Source organism: Electrophorus electricus, chromosome 3, assembly GCF_041902795.1.
Source record: "Electrophorus electricus isolate QZ-2024a chromosome 3, ASM4190279v1, whole genome shotgun sequence".
In the NCBI taxonomy this organism is placed as follows: Eukaryota; Metazoa; Chordata; class Actinopteri; order Gymnotiformes; family Gymnotidae; genus Electrophorus; species Electrophorus electricus.
This window is the reverse complement of record NC_137499.1, coordinates 19,262,506-19,287,074: the sequence shown is the minus strand read 5'-3', so window position 1 is coordinate 19,287,074 and position 24,569 is coordinate 19,262,506. Positions and strand designations below refer to the sequence as shown.

General features: G+C 42.1%; 4 protein-coding genes across 9 annotated transcripts; 3 read left to right on the top strand and 1 right to left on the bottom strand.

Moving 5' to 3' along the window:
* The first annotated feature begins 1,120 nt into the window (after positions 1-1,120).
* On the top strand, positions 1,121-3,430 carry bglapl (bone gamma-carboxyglutamate (gla) protein, like). Its single transcript, XM_027013606.3, has 4 exons — positions 1,121-1,297; positions 1,505-1,717; positions 2,034-2,145; positions 2,614-3,430. The coding sequence occupies exons 1-4, from the start codon at positions 1,237-1,239 to the stop codon at positions 2,714-2,716; spliced, it is 489 nt and encodes a 162-aa protein (XP_026869407.1). The 5' UTR covers positions 1,121-1,236; the 3' UTR covers positions 2,717-3,430.
* Positions 3,431-3,712: 282 nt separating this feature from the next.
* Positions 3,713-17,145, top strand: LOC113579467 (target of Myb1 membrane trafficking protein). 6 transcript variants are annotated; one of them, XM_027013432.3, is made up of 16 exons: positions 3,713-3,860; positions 5,868-5,952; positions 6,087-6,162; positions 6,395-6,544; positions 6,651-6,785; positions 7,657-7,788; positions 7,913-8,029; positions 8,294-8,427; positions 9,007-9,049; positions 9,193-9,304; positions 9,594-9,660; positions 11,554-11,629; positions 11,925-11,978; positions 13,009-13,068; positions 13,526-13,562; positions 13,909-17,145. In XM_027013432.3, the coding sequence occupies exons 1-16, from the start codon at positions 3,809-3,811 to the stop codon at positions 14,052-14,054; spliced, it is 1,476 nt and encodes a 491-aa protein (XP_026869233.3). In that variant the 5' UTR covers positions 3,713-3,808; the 3' UTR covers positions 14,055-17,145. The 6 variants fall into 6 exon arrangements, with proteins under 6 accessions (XP_026869233.3, XP_081566595.1, XP_081566594.1 ...); XM_081710469.1 differs by having other exon boundaries at positions 13,837-17,145; XM_081710468.1 differs by having other exon boundaries at positions 7,582-7,788.
* LOC118241719 (noggin-2-like) lies at positions 15,878-17,145 on the top strand. Its single transcript, XM_035528215.2, has one exon. The coding sequence runs from the start codon at positions 15,878-15,880 to the stop codon at positions 16,778-16,780; it is 903 nt and encodes a 300-aa protein (XP_035384108.1). The 3' UTR covers positions 16,781-17,145.
* On the bottom strand, positions 17,096-19,788 carry hmox1b (heme oxygenase 1b). The gene is made up of 7 exons (XM_027013541.3): positions 19,642-19,788; positions 19,359-19,413; positions 19,002-19,113; positions 18,531-18,746; positions 17,974-18,246; positions 17,727-17,814; positions 17,096-17,644 (listed from the first exon to the last, which is right to left on the bottom strand). Exons 2-7 carry the CDS (start codon positions 19,409-19,411, stop codon positions 17,523-17,525), a joined length of 864 nt encoding a protein of 287 aa, XP_026869342.3. The 5' UTR covers positions 19,412-19,413; positions 19,642-19,788; the 3' UTR covers positions 17,096-17,522.
* Between the last annotated feature and the right edge of the window lie 4,781 nt (positions 19,789-24,569).

Sequence of the window (24,569 nt, the reverse complement as noted above, 5' to 3'; positions counted from 1 at the left end):
GAGAAAAACAGGGGTAACTACCTCCACCACAAGCAGGATAAAGGAATTTTTGTCAGTATGTTTTATTTTGTGATATGGTTCAAAACAATCCATTTTTGGTTACTGAGGTTAAGATTAAGGTTAGATTTAGGGTCTAGGTATGAGTAATTACTATCTCTAATACATATGTGACAACATACGGCATGCCAAAAATACAAATAAACATAGAGACAAAGGCAACAGTTTGCTGTAAAGTTTCTGGGGTCTGCCTGTATCAAAGGAAGTAGGGCAGGCCTCTAATTAAACTATTTCACGTCTGGCAACTGTACTTCCCTTGCTCGTCAATCATGGATGAAAGGTAATTTGTTTTGGTTTGTGTGGGTGAGTGATTGACCCACATTAAGGCAGACTCAAATCACTATTTACAGAAGTGTCACCTACTTAGTGACGCCTGTAAATTATGATTTAGAGCTTCAATATTTTACCTTTTACACAAATGTTTATAGTCTGTGAAAAATGGGAGAAGGGACAAATTTGATGGATGTGCTAGTTATTGCTCTGCCTCAGAAACACTAAAACAGGCGCAGTCTGCTCTTCCAGACACCCATCAGTCTTAGCCCGCACTAGAAGTCAGAAGTACAGGGAAGCAAGGGCACTGCGCTTGCCTGCAGGTGAACTGCAGGTGACTAAAGTACAGGTAAACACACACAGTACATTACTAAACAGAGAAAGACAAGTGTGTGTCGAGGTGAGAGTAGCTACACCACGTATCATACAGAAGCTCAAAATGCATCACGTTTACTGTTGCCAAAAAAACTGCAGTATAAGTGTACAGACATATTGACCACTGGATTACTTTCAATATGGTTTTAGTTTTAGTAAACACATATTCCAGGACAACCACTTCATAATTGCTTGTGGGCTGGTCTGAATTATATAAAGTTTAGGTACATGTATTACTGTTTTAGAATGTGCTATTTGGTGAGCGTATGCATACAGATGCATGTATGTGTGTGGGTGTGGGTGTGTGTGTTGGAATACAGAAAGGGGCTTGGTGTCACTTGATTCTCGAACCAATCACAAACTTCGACAACAGTTCGTGTGGTGGGGTAAGTAATAATAAAAAGACGCTCAGCATAAGAAGGAACACCAAAGCACGAAGAGCCAAAGCAGTAGAAGAAGAAGACCAGGACAAGAAGAGTACCGAGCTCACATCTCTGGAAGACCAAAAGAACGAACGAGAACGAAAAACAAAAGATGAAGACCTTCACCATCCTCATCCTCTTCGCTTTGCTGTCTGCCTGCACACCCAAGCCAGGTGAGATGAGGAGAAAGAAGTGACAGTTCTCTCTTTTACTTATATCTGTAAATAACTACCCAGGCTGACCAAAGACCTCTTAAAGAATATGCATTTCTTTTTTATTCTATAGGCCTTGAATCAAACTAGGTAAAGGCAGGGTAACATTGAAGTCTAAGTGTGTGTGTGTGTTTGTAAGAGTTTTGTTTCCTATGTCCGTGTTTCTAGGCCCCATAGAGGACTTCTCTGATCCCGAGTCAGCCCCAGCAGCCGACCCTGACCCTGACACCGATTCCACTCCAACCTCCGACTCTTCTACATCCGACTTGTCCTCTGCATCCGACTCTGTGTATGACTCCGCATCCGATTCTGCCTCAGATTCCGATTCATCTTCCAATTCCGCATCCGATTCCACTGAGTCCAACTCTGTCAGTGATGAAGGTGAGATACCTGCTCGTCTCATGCACAGAACGTCTTGGTTACTGTGTGTCACTTTATCTTCTCAAACACTCTCATGGAAGGACCAAATTAGCCAGGGTCCAAAACATTAGTTTGTTCCCAACTTTTGCACAGTAATTGTTATCTGCACACTATCTGCTATTATCCACCTAAATCAACTCACTGACTGGTAGTCAAGCTTATCTTGACCAGGATTTGCTATGGAATGGGCCAGAGACTGGGAAACCCTGATAGACTCATCCTGCCAATGCTGTAGGTGCTGCTTTTGAGTGTGTGTGACTCCACTGTTTCCCTACAGCTGCGCATGCTGATCATGTGATGATGAAGAGGTCTCTAGCCACGTCTATGCTGAAGAGACATAGAAGAGCTGACACGCCTGTTGCAAACCTGACCCCAGTCCAGTTGGAGAGGTACACCTGCTCCTGGATAACCCTCCTAGAAACCATTGTTTCTCTTCTCTTCTCTTCTTCATATACTTTTGATTTTATTCTATTCTGTTCTTGCTCATGAAGTGTTTTAACAAGCATTAATTTGATAGGCAATCAGTTAGGTAGCATACATATTCCGTGGTTTTTCGTCATACTGTTGTATATCACAACGCTGATTTATTTCACAACATGCTACTGGGCTCTGGGTGCCTGTGGAATGCTGATGTCACACGTAGGATAGTTAGATTCATTTTTATCATCAGTACTGCCATTAATGTGGCTTTACAAGGATTCGTATATGCTTTATTTTCCACTTATTTTGAAAATGTTGTTAGAAATGTGTAGGTTACATTTTTGATACAGATCTTATGATCGTATTTACAATAGCAATATTAATCAATCAATCAATCTCTCTCTCTCTCTCTCTCTCTCTCTCTCTCTCTCTCTCAGTTTGAGAGAGGTTTGTGAAGCTAACCTGGCCTGTGAGCACATGTCGGATACTGATGGTATAATAGCGGCTTACACCGCATACTACGGGAAAATTCCATTTTAAACTACCTTAGAGGGAAGCTGCTTCAACAAGGACTCAGATGTAATCCTCGTCTACATCAAACTGAAATGAGCTTCGTAACATTCAACTACCTCCCTGTGAGGCAGAGGAGATCGTGGCGGAAAGAAGTCGTCTCGGGTTTTACCCTTGACTATAGCTCTAGCTTTTGCTATGGTTGTGTGTTTTTAATGAAACCACTAGCGAGCCTTGCTTTCTTGTTTTATATCAAAAGTGACCGCAACCACAGTGACAACTCATTTATGTACTAGTCTAAGAAAACCAGAAATGTCTTGTTATCACTGTAGCCTGTGTCTCACAAAGAAGTCATATCTCTGTGGTTTGATCAGTCTGACAACTGTAAAATGTCACAGGAACTGTAAAATGCCATACTGTTTCATACCGTTTTAGAGGTACTGTGCTTTACCTGCAATAGCAATGCGCAATAGTAGGCAAATCATAAACACATTTTATTTAGTTTTAAATTATTATTTTGTGCTATTGATATTTTCATGAATGTTATCTTTCATCACAAAGGTGCTACATCTCTCCTTCGCTACCTTTCTACGAAGGTTAAAATGAAAAGTTCTTTTACTGCAGGTACTCTTAAATCTGCTACTTCGTAAGTCAACGCTACCATTGTCTGTCAATAGCATTGTTTTAATGTAAACATTTGTATAGTGATACAATTATATGAAAAATAGCTGTTCATGGTTTTTGTTTTAATAAAACATTTACAATTACAGTGATATGCGTTAATTTGAAAGGTACATTGAATTTATCGATTTATCGAAAAAAGTAGACCTGCAGAGAACAGGCACTACTACAACCAATATGTGTGGCATTAATTGTGCATTCAGTCTATAAAATTATTTCTCAGCTAAACAGCAAAGTGACACTTCCCTCAGACCGGTGATCCTCACGGTGGCGTAAACTGGTTGATAGCCGCGCCTCTTAACCGAGCTCCTTCACGTGACCACACGTTCAGAGTGCAGGGCTCAGCAGACGTCTGCGCGCGCTTTAACGACCGAACGGAGAGCCCCTGAAAGTGGCACGAGTGAATGAATATCGTTCCCTTACTCCATAACATAAAGTAAAATGGATTTCCTTATCGGGAGCCCGTTATCGTCTCCGGTCGGACAGCGCATCCGTGAGTGTTTTAAAACAACTTTTCTAGTTTAAAGTTGTGTTGTTTAATTATTAACTAGAATAGGAACTGTCAGCTAGAATGGGAGCGCGAGCTTCCTCTTCTGCGTGGCCCTTTAGCTGCAATCATACGCTTCACCAGTTGATGAATTTTGCAACAGCAACCTGTGGTCTGTTGAATCTTGTTTGTTTTGGATGTCGATTTCAGTTTCCTACGTTTTAACAACTGTTTCCTACATCGATTTATGCTCGTACTGTCTAAAACGTTCATATGTTTATCGTTTAAGTTCAAAGTTTCCGCCTGCAAATTTAGAAACTTATCATAGCCTATTTGTAAATCGTTTGTAGCACAGAGTACGAACTCGATTCGCCAATTCGCAATACATTTAGAATTATTATGTGGCTGTAGGCCTGTTGGATTTGTCCCCTCCTTGGACCCGATTTTGTGTGCAAAAAATGGGCGAGTCCGTTAGATTAATTGGAGAACTGAAAACAGAAAAACTATTTGTTGAGTATTCACCTGCAGCTTGAAAGCCGAATGCTCGGGCTCGCTGGTTTACTGTTTTGTTTTTATCTAAGATCTGGAGTTCCGATTGTAGTGGTACATTAGGCAACCTCGACCCACTATTTTGACATACTCTTATTTCTAAGGCTTGTTCTTAAACAAGGTGATCCCAGCAGGAGCCTTATCTGTCCTGATAGATGCGAAGTGCGGGTTCACTTGTAAGTGGTAGTCTATCGGAGACAGCGGAGGACAGGGACGCTTACTGCGTCACTTCAGCAAACCTCCGGTTTCAGGAGAATGTTCAACAATGTAATTTTTATATATCTTTTAGATGTTTGTATTTACGAATTTTGGCATACTTGCTCATTTTCAACTCTCTCTCTCTCTCTCTCTCTCTCTCTCTCACCCACTCTCACTCACACACATACACACACAGTTTCTCACCTCCATTGTAATTATCACATTAAGGTCATGAATGTTACGGGTTAGTTAGGCTACTCAGAATGTTAGCAGAGGCAGCTGATAGTCACATGAAGCAGTCAAACCGAGGAGAGAGCATGAAGGAGGGATTTATTGAATTAAAAGGCCCTCACACAGCTGACATCTTAACACAGTGAAACTCATGTGAGCTGTGCTTGCTTTGCGTCACATGGACACACACTGAAATGTTTCCCAGAAACTCTGTTCATAGATAGAATGGTTTGGATTGAAAGCTGTCATGAAGGCCTACAGAGCAACACATTTATTTCTGAATTAACACAGAAGACATGATGCATTTCCTGCATTTCCTTTTCACAATTGCTCTTGGTGAATTTGTAGTTTCTTCCTGTGAGATCTTTGGTACAGGCTCTTAAGTGACTTTCAGATACCTCGCTCTCCAACCAGGGCTGGCCTACTTGACTGTGTGCCAAAGTAACAGAGGAATTCTGTCCACCTTTTGCAGTGTAATATAAAAAGGCCTGTTTTTTTGTCACTGAATGATGGTTCTTTCATGCAGTGGAAACCTGTCCCCAGCCAATTCCCTTGTCCTGTTTGCAGAAAAGTGAAATGTGTCTAACTGCTTTGTGACATGTTGAAAAAGCATGACAACACTGGACAGGATGGCTCAGTGGATAATATATTGCATCCAATATGCTGCATCAGAAACACAACTGTAGGTGTTTCTTTATGCACTTATGTTTTCTCATCTGTGTTTCAGATTTTATGAGCATATACCTTTTGGTGTCTCTTTTGATGTTAGAAAAGCCTTAAAGTGGGGTGGGAGGTCTCATAAACATTGCCAACTCTTGCGTCTAGTTTTCGCCAAATACATCAGTGCTGAGGGTTTGAGCGGAGCTGTGAGCTGCTGTTTCTTTTCTTTGAGGTGTTGTCAATTGCAGACAAATACAAGACAAATGTATTTCAGCCTTTTGAATTTAGTATTTTCAATGGAACATGTCCTTTATTTTAAAGTACTATGCTGTTCTCACTTACTGAGTTGATGACGTCGGTATCTGTCTTGTTCAGAGAGAGCCACCAGCGCTGCACTACAGGCTGAGGATTGGGGCTTGAACATGGAAATCTGTGACATCATCAATGAGACAGATGAAGGGTGGGGTTATTACATACGCAGTTGTGGTGTCCCTTTTCTGTTGACTGAATATCTACTCTTTCTCATGTATTTGTTGTATCGCTACATGCTAAAGGAATTCTACAGTACTGTTCTGCTCGTGCGTGTGTTTACAGACCCAAAGATGCAATGAAAGCCATAAAGAAGATTGTTGGAAATAAGAACTTCAGAGAGGTCATGCTGGCACTGACTGTAAGGTCCCAGTTTTTTGGGCTCTCTCTCCCCTCTCTTCTTTTCCACTCCCTCTGTCTAGTCTAGTGCATGCTCAAGACTGCACAGTTTGGATAACGTCTGCACAAGACACACTTGTCGGAAAGTGTTTTGTTTTCACAGCACAGTCAATGTGCCTCTCTTGGAGTGTATATTTATTATTCAATGCATATAAATATCATCATCATCATCATCATCATCATCATATTCCCAGGTGCTCGAGACATGTGTGAAGAACTGTGGCCATCGTTTCCACATTCAAGTCTGCTCACAGGAGTTTGTGGAGGGAGTTCTTGTTGGAACCATTCTCCCAAAAAACAACCCCCCAATGGTTTTGCAGGACAGAATCTTAAGCCTCATTCAGGTTTGTTTAGATTTCTTTTTTTTTTAAACCAATGACAAACCTGTTTGTGAAGTAGAGCTTATGGGAATAGCCTCCGACGTTCTTTGTGCGGGTTCGGCTCCTGCAGGCATGGGCTGACGCCTTCCGGAACACCCCCTCGCTGGCCGGAGTGGTGAGCGTGTATGATGACCTGAGGAAGAGAGGGCTGGAATTTCCCATGACTGACCTGGATGCCCTTTCACCCATCCACACCCCCAGCAGGGTAATTCCCCACAACTCTCACCACCTCTTGGACTTTACCCTCCCACACAGAGCACATGGCCACATAAAACGCTCTCAGAACACTCGTGTCTAGTGGCAGAAGAGAGCAGGGGACCCGGCGCAAACTAGCTCCATTGTCCCGTACCCTGTGCTCTGAGTTTTTACTGAATAGCTCTTTTTAATAACGAGCTGCAGCTCTTCAAAGGGAAAGAAAGTCAGTCAAACAAGGTTAAACAAGGGGGAGGCCTGGAGTGTTCTTGATCATGAAGCATAACAAACATGGAGACTAATACAAAGGTTTTTTTTCTTGCTTGCAAATATTGCTAGCAGCTGAAGGGTAAGAGGGGGAATGTGTTACCATAGCTACAGTAAATGAATTCTGTTTTCATCTCTGAAATGTTTTATTACATCTTTTACGGTGTGTCATGTAAATTAAAGAGACAGGTAGATTCAACCACTTTTGCACTCAGTTCCTTCAAAATATCCTCCTGACTTGATTGTATTCATAGCTTATATAATAGTAGGTTTCCACACAATCAATCAAATTTGGGACGTAGAATTCACAGCCAATAGAACAACGTGAGTTGATTCCACATGTAGGAAAAACTCATTCTCGAGCATGAGTTATTTCTAGTCATCATTAATCAGTCTAATTCACTTATAGAAACCAATCAGATGACCACTATTAAATGAGCTACTACAATGTATGTTTAAGACTGCTGTGTTTTTACATGTACACTCACAGATTAAATTTCGTGCTGGTGATTGTCATGTCAATGTTTTTGCTATATCCACAGATAAGTGTTGTGCAGTTTACCCGACATTTAACCGCAACTGGCCTTATTGACTCTCCATTTTATGGCCTCTTCCAGAGCATTCCGGAAGACAGGACATCTGCCCCATCTGTTCCTGTGTCTGCTGTCTGCAGGACACGTGCTCCCATCCCCACACCCACACCCACTCCACAGGCAAATGGATCAGCTGTTCCCCTCTCACGAGAACAGGTGCTCATTGCATGTGAACTAACTCATCACTGACCAAAAAGTAAAGCAGTGATTGACCATTCTATGTATGACTGCAGAGATGTAGCACTGTAGTAAAGTGTGTTTGTGTGTGCACATATCATAGAAACAGAAGCTCAGAGCAGAGTTGGACCTGGTGAAGGGAAACCTGACGGTGATGACAGAGATGCTGAACCAGCTTAAACCAGGAGAGAGCTCACCTTCAGACCTGGAGCTTCTGCAGGTACTGCTCTCTGTACTTTTTGCCAATGCACCCTCTCGCGCACACCTTCGCTCACCCCTCGCTCAACCGACACTCACCTGCTCGCACACTCACCCGCTCGGTCACCCCATTCATCTGATCACTAGCACGCTCTCTCACCTGGTCTCACACCCTCTCACATGCTAACTCACCTCTGCATTTCTCCTCTCTAGTCCCTTCACTCACCCTCTGTTACATCTGTGTGTGTCTGTGTGTGCGTGCGCGCGCGTGTGCATGCAAAAGCAGCAGCTGAACTCTGTGTGTAAGAGCATGCAGCAGAGAGTTGTGGAGTTGATCCCCAGGCTCTGTGAGGAAGAGCTGATTGGTGAGCTGTTGGTCGTCAACGATGATCTCAACAACGCTTTCATCCGCTATGAAAGGTATTACAGCCTAGCAGTCTCTAAAAGAACCACTTAGTGGTGCTGGAGCTAGAACTGCAATGAACTGATAACACTGTATAGTTGCAAGGAACACAGACACATATATGCACATACACACACCACACATACTTGTATGCTTCTTTTTAAACTGTGTTTTTGTAACATTGAGTTGTATGCTAGTGCTTCACTACTAAGTGGAATACAGGGGCACTGTGGTGTGGAGTTTTGTAATGTAATGAGGCAGGTGCTTGTGTGATACCCAGGCACGTGCATGTGGTAATGCATTCTCGAAACCAAAACCACAGTGCCACCACTCTATCACAGGCTTAGCTAAAGCCTGCACTAGTCTGTCGCGATGCTGGCAGAGGATGTGGTGTTATGCTAGTCTGAGGTCAGCGTTCTGCTATTTCCCTTGTAACAGTTCAGGTTAGCATTTTGCTTGGGAGCTGGTCCTGCATCAGCACTAGAAGACCTCTTGATTAAAGGTGGATGTTTGAGAAGTCAGAAACCAAAGTGGTCTTGTTATATGTAACCACTCAGGCTTGCATTTATGAGGTTTGCATTTTTTTCTGAATCAAGGTTTGAAAGACTTAGCGTTACACAACAAGCGACGACAGAGCAAGTAATTTTACACTTCTTTTTAAAATTCTTTATTCATGCATTTATTTTCAGGCTGTTGTTCACTCAAATTATGCATTTTTGCATATATATGTTTTTATGAGTATGGAACACTGTTATTTTTATGGTTTTTCATGTATGCAAAAGACAGGAAACCTCATAGACCTTAGCCCTGTTATGCCACCAGCCAATCAGGCTTCACTTCCACCTGAAGTTCATCCAGTGGCTGACCCTCCATTCAAACCCATGAACAATGCAGGTGAGTGATTACTACCTCCATTTTTTCCCTCTCGCTCATGCTTCCTGTCCCTTCTTCCCACCCTCGCTACAGAGCTGATGTTGAATATGATGTTTGTTTAGACTTCTTTTTCATTGTTCTCATATTATTATTTGCTACATCCTACTACATCTCTCTCTCTCTCTCTCTCTCTCTCTCTCTCTCTCTCTCTCTCTCTCTCTCTCTCTCTCTCTCTCTCTCTCTCTCTCTCTCTCTCTCTCTCTCTCTCTCTCTCTCTCTCTCTCTCTCTCTCACCCACCCCAACCTACAGAGGAAGAAGATGAATTTGATATGTTTGCACAGACGAGAGGCAGCTCGCTAGCTGAGCAGAGGAAGAGGTAGGCTTTGGGATACATCAGTCCCAGGCCTGCACTGCACACTTTGGCAATTCATACGCTCTGGTCTGACACGCATTGAATGTTCAAGCATTAGCGCACTAAACACTAAACTGTACTGCCCCTTATGCTTAGACTTTGCAGAAGTGGAAGATCACCGTCATATAGCGCCAAACACATTTTACTCGTAATCACAGTATGCATATGCTTCACGCTTTATATGATTCATGACCATATGCTGTAACTCAAAGACTACTGAAACAGGAGCTAAGATGGGCATTATGTAAAAATGTTTTAACTAGCTGGAGCTTGTTTAGGCAGTTGGTGGTACAGCCTGATAGTAAGGTATTACAGTAGTCCAATCTTGAAGTGATAAATGCATGGACTGGACTAGCTTTTCTGATTCATGTGAAAGTAGTATGTTCCAAATCTTTCCAATGTTCCTGAGGTGGAGAAAGGCGGTCCTAGAAATATTTACATGAGCTTCGGATGAGAGACTGGGATCCATAATAACTGATCTTTAACTGTTAGAGAAGATGTGATTGAGAGACCATTGAGGGTCAATAAGCAATTAGAGAGCGAGGTCTTGGCTGTCTGTGAGCCTAACAGAAGCACTTTTTTGTCAGGATTAGGGGAGAGAAGGTTTCTCAACATCCAGTGTCTAATGTCGTTTATGTATTCCTCAGTAATACTAAGCTGATATATGTCCTCTGGTTCAGCTGAGACATATAGCTGAGTATTATCAGCATAGCAGTGGAAACTAGAACAGTGCTTACGTATGTCACCTAGCGGTAGCATATATAAGGAAAAATGCAAAGACTCTAAAACAGATCCTTGTGGGACACCATAGCTAACCTTGTAGTATGCTGAGAAGTCTCCATTTATGTTAAAACAGTAGTGATCAGCTAGATAAGATTTAAACCAGGAAAGGGCTATTCCCCTAATCCCAACAACATTTTTGAATCTATCTAGTAAAATGTTGTGATATATAGTGTCAAATGCTGCACTCATGCAGTATAAGCAAAGAGACATAACCCTGGGCAGAGACCAACAACAGATCATTAACTACTTTAATCAGTGCTGTCTCTGTACTATGATGGGCCCTAAACCCTGACTGAAAGGTTTAAGATTAGCCTGTAGTTTGACAGCTGACATGGGTTGAGGTTACATTTTTTGATAAGCGGTCTGATTACTAAATTTAATTAACTCCTCCTTGAACATTGGCTACATTGCTAAATCTTTCAAATTAGCAGTAATCATTCAATTACTTCAGGTAGGATTTCCTTAAGAAAGTGTGAGGGTAGTGAATCTAGTAAGCAAGTGGAGGAGTTTGAGGGTGAGATCAGAGATGTAGGTTCTGGCTCTTGGATAGGTGTAAAGGATTCTAGAATTGTTTTTGGCTTGTTTGTTCTGATCTCTAAGTAGCTGCCCGATGTCACATTAATACTCTTACTGTTATCTCTAATGTGCTTAATTTTTCTTATTGTAGAAATTCATAAATTCATTACTACTATATGAAGTTGTAATCTGAGCACTGGTGTCAGTTTTATTCCTAATTAGATGTGCAGTTGTACTAAATGGAAATCTGGGAGTATTTTTGTTATTTTCCATGTGTCGAGAGATGTTCGAGCGGTAATAAGTGCCTTTCTATACTTGAGAAGGCTCCCCTTCCATGCAAACGAGATGACTGCAAGGTGTGTCTGTCTGTGTGTGTGTCTGTCTGTGTGTGTGTCTGTCTGTGTGTGTGTCTGTCTGTGTGTGTGTCTGTCTGTGTGTGTGTCTGTCTGTGTGTGTGTCTGTCTGTGTGTGTGTCTGTCTGTGTGTGTGTCTGTCTGTGTGTGTCTGTCTGTCTGTGTGTGTCTGTCTGTCTGTGTGTGTGTGTGTGCATGCGTGCAGTGTGAGGTACGAGGACCCTGGTGCCATTGAAAGCCTGGCTGGCGCGTTAGACACTCGACTCCAGGTCACAGGAGGGGTCAGTATTAACTACTCTGCACTCATCTGCACTTTACCTCTCTCTTTACTCTAACATGGTAATGCTGAGTTTAGCACATCATCAAAAATATTAATCTAGCGTGCATAAATGTTTATCTGTTACCTTTCTTTAAAGTCAGGAAATATGTTGCTTAAGCTAACAGTTGAACAGAAAGATGTGAGTGGTGCTTTTGTTTGTGCTAATGTTTAATCTGTTTTATTTACCAACCAACAGCACTTTAGCATGTCACTAACATACTAACCCAGACTGTGTTTACCTGTGTGTATGTGCAAAGGATGTGACAGGTGACTGGATGCGTCAGTCTCAATGGATATACAGTGAGGGGCTGGTGGGTTCCAGTGACGACACAATATATGCTCCATAATCCATAGTCCATCAGCAACACCACACTGCATAATTCATAATGTAAATCATATTGCTCCATGTCCGATGCTCCATAGATGCACTTAAAAAATGATGCTCAGTTCAGTGGTGGAGTAGAAGTGAAAAATCTCTGCCTGGCTTCCAAAACAGATCAACATACCTTAAACCTGCTGTAGTATGTGGTGTGTGTTGGGTCCACACACATACTACCAGACAGGAAGGTCTGCATGCATGTTTTTTTGTATTCTTTCAAAAAAAATTTTTATTCATCAGTTTAAGTGACTGTCTAGTTCAGAGAGGCCTAGCTGAGGGTTACACTCCATCCAAAAAGCCAGCTGTAGTTTGTAATAAATACATATCCCTTTGAATCAGTGGCTCTTCAGGACTTTAACGCTTGTTCTGCTGATGGTAATCAAGACTGAGCAACTCTCATGTGCATTAAAGGTGCTCTCTGAAAACCCCAAAGAGGGGTCCTCTGTTTAAAAACTGCAAAATAGTGCTTTTTGTTGGTAGTACTACCTGTTAGTACTCTCTACTGTGAAACTCAGGGTCAATGATAGCTGGATCACTACACATTCAAGTTCACTATATAATTACTTCAAATTTAAACAATGACAGCATTTAAAGCATCTTGAAGCATCTAAAAGAATAAATACCGAAACTTAAACAAACAAACAAAAAAAAAACAGTTACACTTTCAAAACACTTCAGTGCTTTAATCATATGAGAGAATGTTTGAAGAGTGTTTGACCCAGGAATGACATGTACTTATCTCCAGGTTTCACATATTGTGGTCTGATGACTGTATGCATGCTGTGTCGCTACTAATTTACCTGAAACCTAAAATAGCTAGCCTCATGTCTCAGCTGTAGATTTGCCTAAACGATAACAGCCATTTCTCAGTTACTGTTGATCGTGCTATTGATTTTCACTGATTCTTTGTATTTCAGAAATCATTTTGCACTATTGCCTATTGTTTTTGTGTTGTCTCTTAGATGCCAACACCACAGAATGCTGCTATGGATGATATTGAAAAATGGCTGTCCGCAGAAACGGTAAACATGGCATTGCGACTGCTTTTTGTTTTTGTTGATCTGCAGGCATTAGCGTCTAAGAGAGAATGAAGTAGCGCAATAGCGCCATCTGGTGGTTAGAATCATTTCCTCCGGGAAGGCTTTGTTGTGTTTGTTGTTTTCGATAAACATAATATATTTTGATAGAATCCAAGGCCCCCTTTCCCAAATCATCTTAAATGAGACGGTGTTTAGTGTAATAATATTCACTATAACCTCTCATAACATGTTTGTTACAGTCTTAAACCTGAAGTTAAACTAACATGTATAGGCAGGTGATTTTTATAATACAGTCGCATTGTAATGTAGTTGAACATGTGAGCATTACAAATGTTTGACCGTGTGATCAATATGTGTGTAATGTTTTCATATATAATTGTTTAAATGTGGGATATTTCAGCTGTGATGGGTGAAGTGACTGGTTTTGTCACTTTTTCAGCATGATGCTACAAATGATGAAGGGGTTACAAGTGAAGGTGAGTGCGCACACACACTCGCTGACCCTCTCCACACTATCACTCTTCTCACTCTCCCCCTTTATTGCTAACTTTCTTTTGTCACTCCCCCACTCGTTCACTCTCTCCCCGTCTTGCTTGCTCTCTTTTTCTCTCTCACAATCACGCACTCTCTCTCTCCCCCTCACTTTTGCTTGTTTTCTTTCCCACACTCACACTCCCTCTCTCCCCCTCTCCCTCTCTCTCTCTCTCTCTCTGTTCTCTTCTCTCTACCCTTACTTCCTCCCCCATACAGTGTCTCCCAGCACCATACAGCCACACATCTTGCGTCATTCTGGTCACTGGCCTGATTTCCTCTCCCTCACAGCATTCGACAGGTTTTTAGCAGAGAGGGCTAAAGTGGTGGATCATCTCCCATCTGTCCAGAATCCCCCCTCAGCTGCCACTAACCCCCAGCTGCCCAAGTCGTCAGGGAAACAGGAGAGCGCTCAGGACGAGTTCTTCTCCCTCTAACAGACTTGGGGCGGGGCGGGATGGAGGAAGACCGGAGTTCTCTCTGTGAGGAGTGCGACCCAGTAGCCTTCTGTAAAAGCACTGTAACATATCCAAGGCCTTTTTGTGTAAATGTTATAATAATGACAGATAATGACACTTTTTTTTCTTTTTTCTTTTTTTGAAGAAGAGATTTTTTTCAGCGAAATCCCTTGAGGACAACGTAATGTTATAATGTCCAATAATGGCTGTTGTAATCCCTGTTATTGAAGGCAAGATTTTATTAGTTATTTTTTTAAGCAGCGCTTAAGGGCAAAAATGATGTTTTGTTTATCATTGTATGTTAAAACCTGCACGGCTGGGCGTGCAGCCTTTCAGCCTTCCTGAAGGCGTGTCATCAGCTATCGGATCATGCAGCACCCAATGCCGTGTGTTGGCAGTGGAATTGAAAAATCTGACATTTTTACCCACTCAGGAGCATCAAAGCAGTTAGAAACTGCAAAAAAGCTGTCCCACAACTGAATATTACTTACACAGTCTAGACTAGATGAAAATCTCCAGCTCATTTTCTATAGTGTCTGAATGTCATTATTTGCCAGGACAGCCTATAGTTAACAGCTACAGTCAGTGGGCCTTTGGTACGCAGTCTTACCTCAATACGAATTTGAGATGCGTTGCAAGGGAACAAATGAATGGAAAATGATTAGCCTTAGGATAATTAAAATGAACTGCAATTATTGCTAAATTAGAGTCTGTTTATGGAAATACAGAATTGGGGAGGTAATTAAAGATTTGTCTTAGCGTGCTATTCTGGAAGTACAAGTACAGGCTGGCGTGTCATACCCAGCGGCGATTACTACCTGAAGGTTTATGAAGGACTTTACTGTGATATGTGTGCATTCTGGTTATAGGGGTGATATATGGACTACATAGTACACAACTGTGGCATACCAGATATTGTTAAGATTAACTTACATACATGGTCATGTTAGAATCTTATTTAAGTTAATGTGCATGTAAGTCTAGACAGTTAAAATCTAAAAGTGATTAAGATCATCATTGTGATTTGAGTGATGCGAAATTAAAGATGTGCTGTCTGTCTTCAGCTTGGCTTCTGGAAAGACTTCTTTCTAAGGATTGTCTGGACTGGGGGAAGTGTGGGAATTTTAGAGTTTCTTTAGTAAATTTTGATGCTGTTTCAAATATGATGTGAAGTTAGTCTCTGCAGCACATTATGTTGGGACTGAATGATATGCTTATGTAGTCAAATCACTGCTGTTTTTCTCTGAAAAGTGGAACATCTCGATCTTTTGTCTATAAATACCAAGCACAGCGTTTTCTTGCCAGGTGCCTAAAGGAAATCCAGACCAAAGTGTTTTGGAATGCAAAACATTAACTGTCAGCATAATCTACTGAAGCCAGCTTGAGAGCTTTTTATAGACTTTGGGTTCCTAAAAGGTGTGATTTTTGTAGTGTCCCATGCTAGTTTTTACCACCACCTTGAGTTGTCTGAATCTGGGTTACCGTGTTTAGATTCAGTGAGTGCGGTCTAGACGGCAGTGAGTCTGTTGTCTAACTGGCTTGTTGAAATAGCGCTCAAGGATGTCTGCTTCCCAAGAAGGACACAATGACTTCAAAACAACCGCGGAGAGAGGATCGGCAGAGCTGTAGCTTTTGTGTGTGTGTGTGTGTGTTTTATTTTTTATTTTTGTAGAATTAGTCGGCTCGTCCTCCGATGGGTGGGGAATGACAGACGTATCGTTTTGTTGCGCTATAAGACTTATTGCATTTCAACGATTTGTATTTCAGCTTTTTTTAAACTTTCCTCTGCCGCCTGTATCAAAATGAATGGATGTTACAGTTGGACAGCGAAGGGCAATACGATTTTGTTTCTGATGTTTTGGACCGGTGTGCCCATACGTGTCCTCTCGTCCGGTACTAGCCGACCTAGCAAAGACGCTTTGATTAACATACTGGATGTGGATCCACAGCTGTGTTTTTTGCGCAACAAAGACCACTTTGCCTCTTCTGCGCAGGGGGTTCGTCCATACACTCTCTCGCTAAACAAAGAGGACTACCATTACGGTCCGAAGCCGAAGCACCTGCGTCCCGCCAGGCTCATTCGTCTTTTGGGGTCGTCCTTCGACCCCTTCTGGATGTCTATCGAACGGCCGGCCGAGGCGGACACGTCCCCGCCTGCGAGTGATGTGGACACGGCGGGCCAAACCTCCCGAAGGAACGAGACGTTGTCGTTTCCAAATTACGCGAAGACCACCCAAAGCGTCAGCGTCAGGGCAACTTCCGAGCTAGCGGCGAGCGCCGCGCGCTATCGGCAGAAACTCGAGAAGGAGGCCGCGGACTTGGACCTGAGCGCGCTGTCGGTGGACGCTGCGGCGTCGCTACGGAAATGGCTCGTGCAGTCGGCCACCTGCAGCCTCCGCCACACGTGGGTGGACCTGGGCCCGGTCTTCTGGCCGCGGTGGTTGCGACACACGGACTGCGAGAAAGGCGGCAGCGCGCGCGCCTGCTCTTTCCCGAGCGGAATGGCGTGCCGGCGCGCGCAGGTAACGCATTTGAAAATCCTCGCGTGGCACTGCTGGGGGCGCGGGGACGACGTCGGAGAGGACTGCGCGCGAGAAGCGAGGCGCGCGGAGAAGAGAACGGGCCCGTGCTTCTTGAGGAAAAAGTGTCTGTGGAGACAGGTTCCTTACCCCGTAGTCACTGCGTGTAAATGCGCTTGCAAATAAGTTTGAAGCACATTTCAACGCTCGTCACACTTTTTGTATGTAACGAATGTTTGTACAGAGTTTGTACATATATACTGTTATTCCATACCATATGTATTTTAAATCGAATACAGCTATAGACTTCTGCGAGTAGATCTGTGTGTCCAGTCACATATGAGAACACCTAATTTCCACTAACTAGACCTTGCTTTGTTTCCTAGACTTTGGCGAAAAGATCGAGTATTTTCCTGCTTTAGCACCCCTTATTTCCGTTATAGCAAAGCAATATAGCCCGATGTGTTGTGTCCAAATAAATACACGAGATCTGCTATGAAACGTTGTTAAATAAAAATATGTACTTTTTTTAATAAAAAAAAACAATCAAACGTTTTGCACACAAACAATTTGAAACATTGCTACAGTAGAAGACATGGCAGGATGATACCATAACAGTATCTGTGCGATTCTGCCCTGCACCTTGATCTTTGCGTAAAGAAAGATTAAGACGGATCGATATAATTAAACTAAGAAGACAACCAAACAACTTCTGCAAAGTCAACAAAATTAGTTCCGAATGTTACATTAGGAAAAAGAATGCCGCCTTAAAGTGCTTTAAGGAAAATTGCTTCTGGCTTGAAGCCTACAAAGATTTTTTTGTCCAGGGTCATTTCTGCAGTTTTACCACGCACTGCTACAATTTAACTTCACTAACCGTTACCATAATGTACAGTATTTGACATGCCACTGAGTGACAGGAACTGGTTTAAAATGCATAGACTCCCATGCCGACTGTCAGAACCACAGCCAACCCAAGGAGTATCCTCAGGAACTGAGAGCTGGAGACCAGGGATGAGGGCAGTTCCAAGCTCTTGTCTGTACCAGCATCTGAGGGAAGCAAAAAAGTTGTTCACATGCTGCATAAGTTAATGATCACTAAATTTCATTGTTTGTGGGTGTGTGTTCTTACCTGACATCTTTGGGCTGTGGGTTTTGTGTCTCTGCCTTAGTTCTATCTCCTCTGAGGTGCTCAACAAGTTCTGCAGTTCTTCAAACACCTGACAATGCAAACCAAACATGGGTTCACATTAGCCCATAGCATTGTGTCACAGAGTTGCCTCACAAGTAACTTTAAAAAGAAAAATGCAGAGTCATGAAAACATCACACCCAGATGGAGTTGCGGGCTGTCGTGTGGTGAAGGAAGTAGCGTTCTAACCTGGATGTTGAAGTTGAAGGCCCTGACCGCTTCCTGCAGCACACCCTCTCTCTGCAGCTCAGTCAGAGTGATGCTGTTCATTCGGCTTCTGTACAGTTGCTTGAACAGGTTTGGGCTGCTCACGGCAGGGAAAGAGAAGAACGACAAGCCCTCTCCATTCTTCAGCCCCAGAGACTTCTGGGCAATGCGGCCCAGCACCTGGCCCCCTGACAGGTCGCCCAGGTAACGAGTGTATGCGTGAGCCACGAGGTACTCTGGATGCTTCCTGCCAATCTGAAAGAGAAGGAAAAAATATATTTGATTGCAAAGCATTGTGTACAGTGTGGAAATACTTTGTTAGGACCAGATGCACTTAGGTGAACCAGACCTTGCACCTGCTCTAGTGCAGCTGTTTCAGCTCATTTGCTAATTATAAACACATCCTTAGCTGAATCAAGTGTGTGAGCAGTGTTCCTCAGGACTGTGTTTGAAAGTTAACAATTAAATTGATAAATCTCCTTCATCTATCCTGTTTCCAAAAATTAACTATGTAAAGGCTGTAACACGTTCTCTGTTACCTCTCTGAGCCTCTGAGCATATCTCAGTGTGGCAGCAGGTACAGTGAGCTGCTCCTTCCAGTCTGCACCATAGAAGTGCTCCAGATCCTTCTTGATGGACTCCAGCCTTGCCAGCTCCTGGGGGAAGTAAATTGGTGCTACACCATCATGGGAGGAGTTTCTGTCTAGTTCCTCTTCCAGTGCCTCATAGATCTTGTATAAAGAGCACAGAAGGAGCTAAGGAAAGAGACAAAAAGAAAAGGTCAACTTGGCTTTAGATCATTTTCTTCCCATTAGCTGGCAACAAATGTGAGTGTTTACATTACTCAGTGCAGGCAAGTCTAATCATGTCTGTTCTACAAATCTGACCTGACCAGCATTTCACAGCCATGATGACTGCATAAAAACCCCTGTTATTTAAAACTGTTTCATTTTAAAAATAGCTTGGGGTGGCAGAGGTGACAGTCTTGAGAAGGCTGGGAGGTTGCAGACCTTGTACTGTTGCAGAGTCAGCTGACCCCTCTGGAAGGCCAGCATCACCTTGGTGTTCTCGGCTTGGACATGGCTCTCTTTTGTCACCGCCTTTATCTGCTCGGACAGGTCACTGCAGGGACACAACCAGCACCACGTTAACTGCAAACCTATTACACACCATTTTAGAAGTCATTTTTCACTTGTATGTCATAAATAAGGACATAACACCCTTCAAGCTAAAATTACTGTTTCGTTTCACTTCTCACTGAAACACAGATTCCGTTATCTTCAGTGATGTTTTTGGGTAATATGTAGCTAAGGGAGTGAGTAGTTGAAAGGTGCAGTGTGTAGATCCAAGATTTGTTTTGCATGTACCAGTCTGTGATTTGGTTTCTCTCATTCAGTAGGCACCTGTGATCTGCTTCCATTTCTGTGAATAAATACATAAGATAATTAGAACAGCTTCAGTACATAATCTCTTAAAAGACAAGTAGTGTTACCAAACATCAGACTGTAAATCTAAAGTCATCTCAGAATGATGATACAGGAGACTAACACCCATAATTCAGTCATTCTAAAACAAAAGTTAAACAAAATGCTTTACAAAGACAAAAATATATTATAAACTGATCATTACTGGAAAAAAAATTCTACTCACTCAAAGTTTAGATGGTGGTGTGTCGTAGCCTGTGAGGTTTGTTAGTTTCTGTATTTCGGCTTTGAGTTCTGATCCTCTGGAGTCTGGAGTCATACTGAAGCGTTCTTCTTTTATACTCACTCTCACACTCACTGCCTCCCTCCCACATCTCTCTGCACTCAGCTCAGACAAACAGAAGGCAGGGCTTAGAACAAAGAGAGGAGGAGTGTCCATGCTCAGCATGACACGGCACATCAGGCAGCCCAACAACAGCGGAAGGGTGGGCAATGGGGGAGGGATGTGCTAACCATGACACAGCCTGGACTGTACAGAGAAGCAGGGAGGGTGGAGGGTGGAGGGTGGAGGGTGGAGGGAAGAGACTAACCATGAGTTGGTGCATTCTTCAGTACTACAGCCAAGGGGGGGGGGGGGGGGGAGGGGAGATCATGACTTGTTAAATCACATGACCTTTATTCTCTACTGCTGTTGACACACTGTGAGTAAAGTACACAGTCAGATACTAGTATAAACTGTAGCAGCACAGCAAAAGCAGATGTTTGACATTAAGCAATGTTACTTGCTGTAGGAAAGGGTAACACTAACAAACATGACTCCATAGGTTTAGTTTTCTAAATGTTATTGGCGCTGCAGTGAAGCATAACAGAAGCTTACAGTATGACCAGTATTTATTTCACAACAATGACTGGTTATTCACAACTTTAGCTTTCATTAGGTCACGTTTTGCTTGCCTTGACATTTTTGCATTCTTTAACATACAGTTTTTGTACATTTGTGCTCATTACAGTTGTAGCCTACATCACACACAGTGAATAATATACTTGTAATGTTCTCTGTCCTTACATAACGTGTGTTGAAGAAGGTGACTAACAGTTGCTGAACTGTGATTTGGGCGTCGCGGCACTCTGCTTTGATAAGGCTAGCTGCGTCTTTAAATCTGAACCATGACTCAGCGAAACACCCCACAGTGGCTCGGCTACGTGGAAACGAAATGCTGACATCCGCTACAGGGAGGGCAACCGTTAAACATGAGTAAGCAGGAAACTCTCCGGACAAATGTTTCTCCAGTGTATACAAGTCCTGACAAAAGTGATGGAATAGCCGTTAAAAGGGCGTCCACCCGGCTTTTTTGCTCTATAGCAAATAAACAAATCACAGACGTGACACAAAACAGTTTTTTAATAGCTGAACATTCTGGCTTCATGAGACACATTAAACAAATTATTTTAATTAATGACGATCATTTTCATATAAAGCAAAAAACAATTATGGAATAAAAAACAATTAGTACTTTTCTGCTTCTCTTTGGGTTTTTATGACGGGCTGAATTCTTTGCGGCATGGACTTAATTTAGTGAAAAATTAAATTCTGCATCAATTTGGTTACATTAATTTTTTGCATAGTGGTTGACAGGTCTGCTTTGCAGGATAAAGCCTTGCCATGGACATTTCCACCTTAAATTTTCAACTGACCTGAGATCAGGACTGTTTTCTGGTCATGTCATTCAACTGATGTACCTTTTCTGAAGAAAACCTTTAGCACTCTTTGCTCTGTGACTACATTATCATGAAAAATGATTTCATCACCACCAAACCTATTTCCTATGAACTGAATGAGAAATGTGCTACAAATATCAAAGTATACCTTTGCATTCAGACTGTTGAGGATTGTGATCTCCTCCGATTACTCACCTAATTTGCGACTGTATATCATAAATGAGTGGGGAAATCCCCCCCCAACATGTTTATATGTTTTGGCACCAGACAAAAGTTTCCAGGATCATCTCCTTGGCCAATGCAAATTCATAAAGCTTCAGTGAAGATTATTCTCATCAAGTCATCCATTGCTCCATAGCTTCTTCTGTTTAGGTGTTAATGCTGCTTTTCCTTTGGTTTTTCTGTAAGTAAATCCCATTTTACTCCCACAGCCACTCTTACAGTTCTCTCACAAACACTGACTCTAAAATGTGAGGCTCAGAGTGCTGAAAGGGATCTACATGCAGGTTAGGACTTTAATGAACACAGAAAAGACTGAGGCAAAGCATGCAGTCCAAGGCCAAAACAGGGTCAAAACCAGAAATGATGCAAAGAGGAAAAGCAGAGGAACAAAGGGAAATCTAAGGACCAAACATGCCATCCAGCTACACAGAAAACCCAGTAATACTTCACACTGGAGTGAGGCAACCAGAGTGGAACAGGTGCAGATGATTTAAAAAACCCATAGCGCCTGAGTTAGAACCCAGGGGAGAGAGCCCTCTGGAGGCCAAAGGAGGGAATACTCACAATGTCCTGTTCCCACTCATTTGTTTTGATTTATTTTGTGCATTTTCTATTACATTTTCTCAGACGTAACGCTTGAGATGTCTGTCCTGCTGCTTTGACATCTGCCATTTCTATCCTCATGTTTTAATTTTATAACCTTTTCATTTTGTTTAGACTTTGTTTATATACCTAATTTTAGACACAGCTGACTGGGAACAAGCAACATTAATTACAATATTGTGATTCCATGATTTTTGCCAGGGGTTCTAATGGCAGAGTGATCTGGAGCAATATAAGATGAGCTCTCATTGGCAAACACACATGCATGCTAACAATCGTTTTGTCTTTTAGGCTGTGTTTGGGCTAGATTTTTAAACTGTTGCTCTATCAGTTTATCAGCTGAACTAGGGCACTTTCTGACACTAAAGAAGAAACAAGCCCAAAGATCCTATTGCATCCTGATTCTGTTCTTACCAAAAAAAAAAAGAAAAAAAAGAGGAACATTAGCAGTCTTTCAAAAAACAGTAAAAATGGTTGAAGCTGTTAAAACAGCTTTAAGATGAGGGTGTTTTTATTTGTTAACAAAGCTAGTTCTCACAAAAATAGGACATGATTACCAAATTCTGGCTGCATGAAAAATGCTCTATTTAATTTAACTTCAGAATATTCTGTGGCTTTTACCTGAGCTCAGCAGTTAAGTCAAAACAAACTACACTAATTCTGATACACGATATTCATTTTTCCCTTACTTTTACAACACATCTAGTTATCTTTCCAAATCTGTCATTTGTATGATTTTATTCTTTGTAACACTCAGGTTCTATTACCACCATCAATGTTTGGCTGTTAAGTATAATTAGTTTTTAATATTTGGACATCCTTTAGCAGATAGTCTACTTCAGTGCTCTCTGGAAGTCTGTTTACAAAAAGATTTTTAAAAATTTTAAAAATAGCCAGGTGCCCAACTTATTTTTAACAGTTTCAGACATCTATAATAGAGGGCCACAAATATTAACATTGCTTGTTTGTAGACTTCTCCATATATTTATTAGTATATGCTAGTACATTATTACATAACATTAGGTACTTACAAGGAATGTCTTACAAGGAATGTCTTGTTCAGTGGGAAATATTGCTTCACTTCTACGATACCAAATGATTAATATCAGGTTCCAGTGAGGTGGTCACAAGTCTGAGTGCTACCTGCATGTTCTTGTCTGTCAGTCTTTTTCATAGAGGATATTTATTCAGCTTCTTTAAGAAAAACATTTGTTCACATATGTAAGTGCTTCTAAACATGGAGATCCACTTCTGTGCATTTTTTCAACAAATTGATTAGTATCTGTTCCTGATCGAGATCTTGGTAAAATTCTAAGACTGTCTTCTCCCTGTGTTTGCTTCTCAGTGCTGCAGAGTACTAGAGTTCAATTATTCCAAGCTTTGTTTCTTCAGGTACCGTTTCAGTATCTGCTGAGAATCTGCAAGTGGGCTGAGTGTGGACTGTTCTTTGCTGAACTGTCTGAATGTCATGCTGAATGTCTGCTTTAGGTCGTCAAGCACACAGCTGTGTCAGATTCTCAGGATGTTGGGCAATGTGTCAGATTCCTTTTATTTAAACAGGGTTGTAAAAATTCTCTTTTTAATTTCATTTACTGTTCTTTTTTCATTTTATTTCCTTTTAATTTCTTACGCATTCAACCTCTGAAGGAACGTGGATGAACCTGCTTGTCGTGCTTCAGTTTTGTTTCCTGCAACAGATAACAAAGAGAACACCAAGAGAGTAGAACGACTCAAAAGTTTGAAAGTCACCACTAGGTGACACTGTTTCTCGTCTTCACTAAATTGTCTCATTTAATTTGTGGTGGCGAATATACACTGCTCATAAAATGAAGGGAATACTTAATCATCGAAGTATAACACCAAGTAAGTTAAACTTCAAGCATATCAGTCTGTCCAGTTAGGACTGTAAATCAGTTTCAGTGGCCACAGACAATTGCTCTTTCCTCATTCTTCCTGACTAATTCTTCTCAACAGTACTGTAGCTTTGCTATCTCTCTTCATAGATGACAGCAGGTACACACTAAGCACACGTGACAGATATGAAAGAGTAAGGGAGACGCCATGGTGAGCGTTATGCTGCCTGCAACATGATCCAGCATGACCGGTTTGGCGTTGGGTCAGTGATGGTCTGGGGAGGCATATCTTTGGATGGTCACACAAACCTCCATGTGATAGCTAACTTTTCCCTGACTGGTGTTAAGTACCAGGACAAAATTGTCAGAGCCACTGTCAGACCTTATGCTGGTGCAGAACTCTGGTTTCGTCATGGTATGTTGGGCATTGTTGCCAGAGTGTGTAGTTCCTGGATGGTGAAAGCATTGATGCCATTGGCTGGCCCTCATGTTCCCCAGACTGTAATCCAATAGGGAACCTCTGGGGCTAGACATCCGATGCCGCCAAGTAGCACCACAGACTGTCCAGGAGCTCATTGGTGCCCTGATCTAGGTCTGGGAGGATATCCACCACGACCCCATCTGTGCTCCATACAGATATGTGGGGGCCATACCCACTACTGAGTCACTGTATGAGTTGCCATGATGGAATTTGGACCAGCCTGTGATTTCAGTTCTTTTACTATTTGGTGCAATATTGAATCATCAGCTCTCAGTG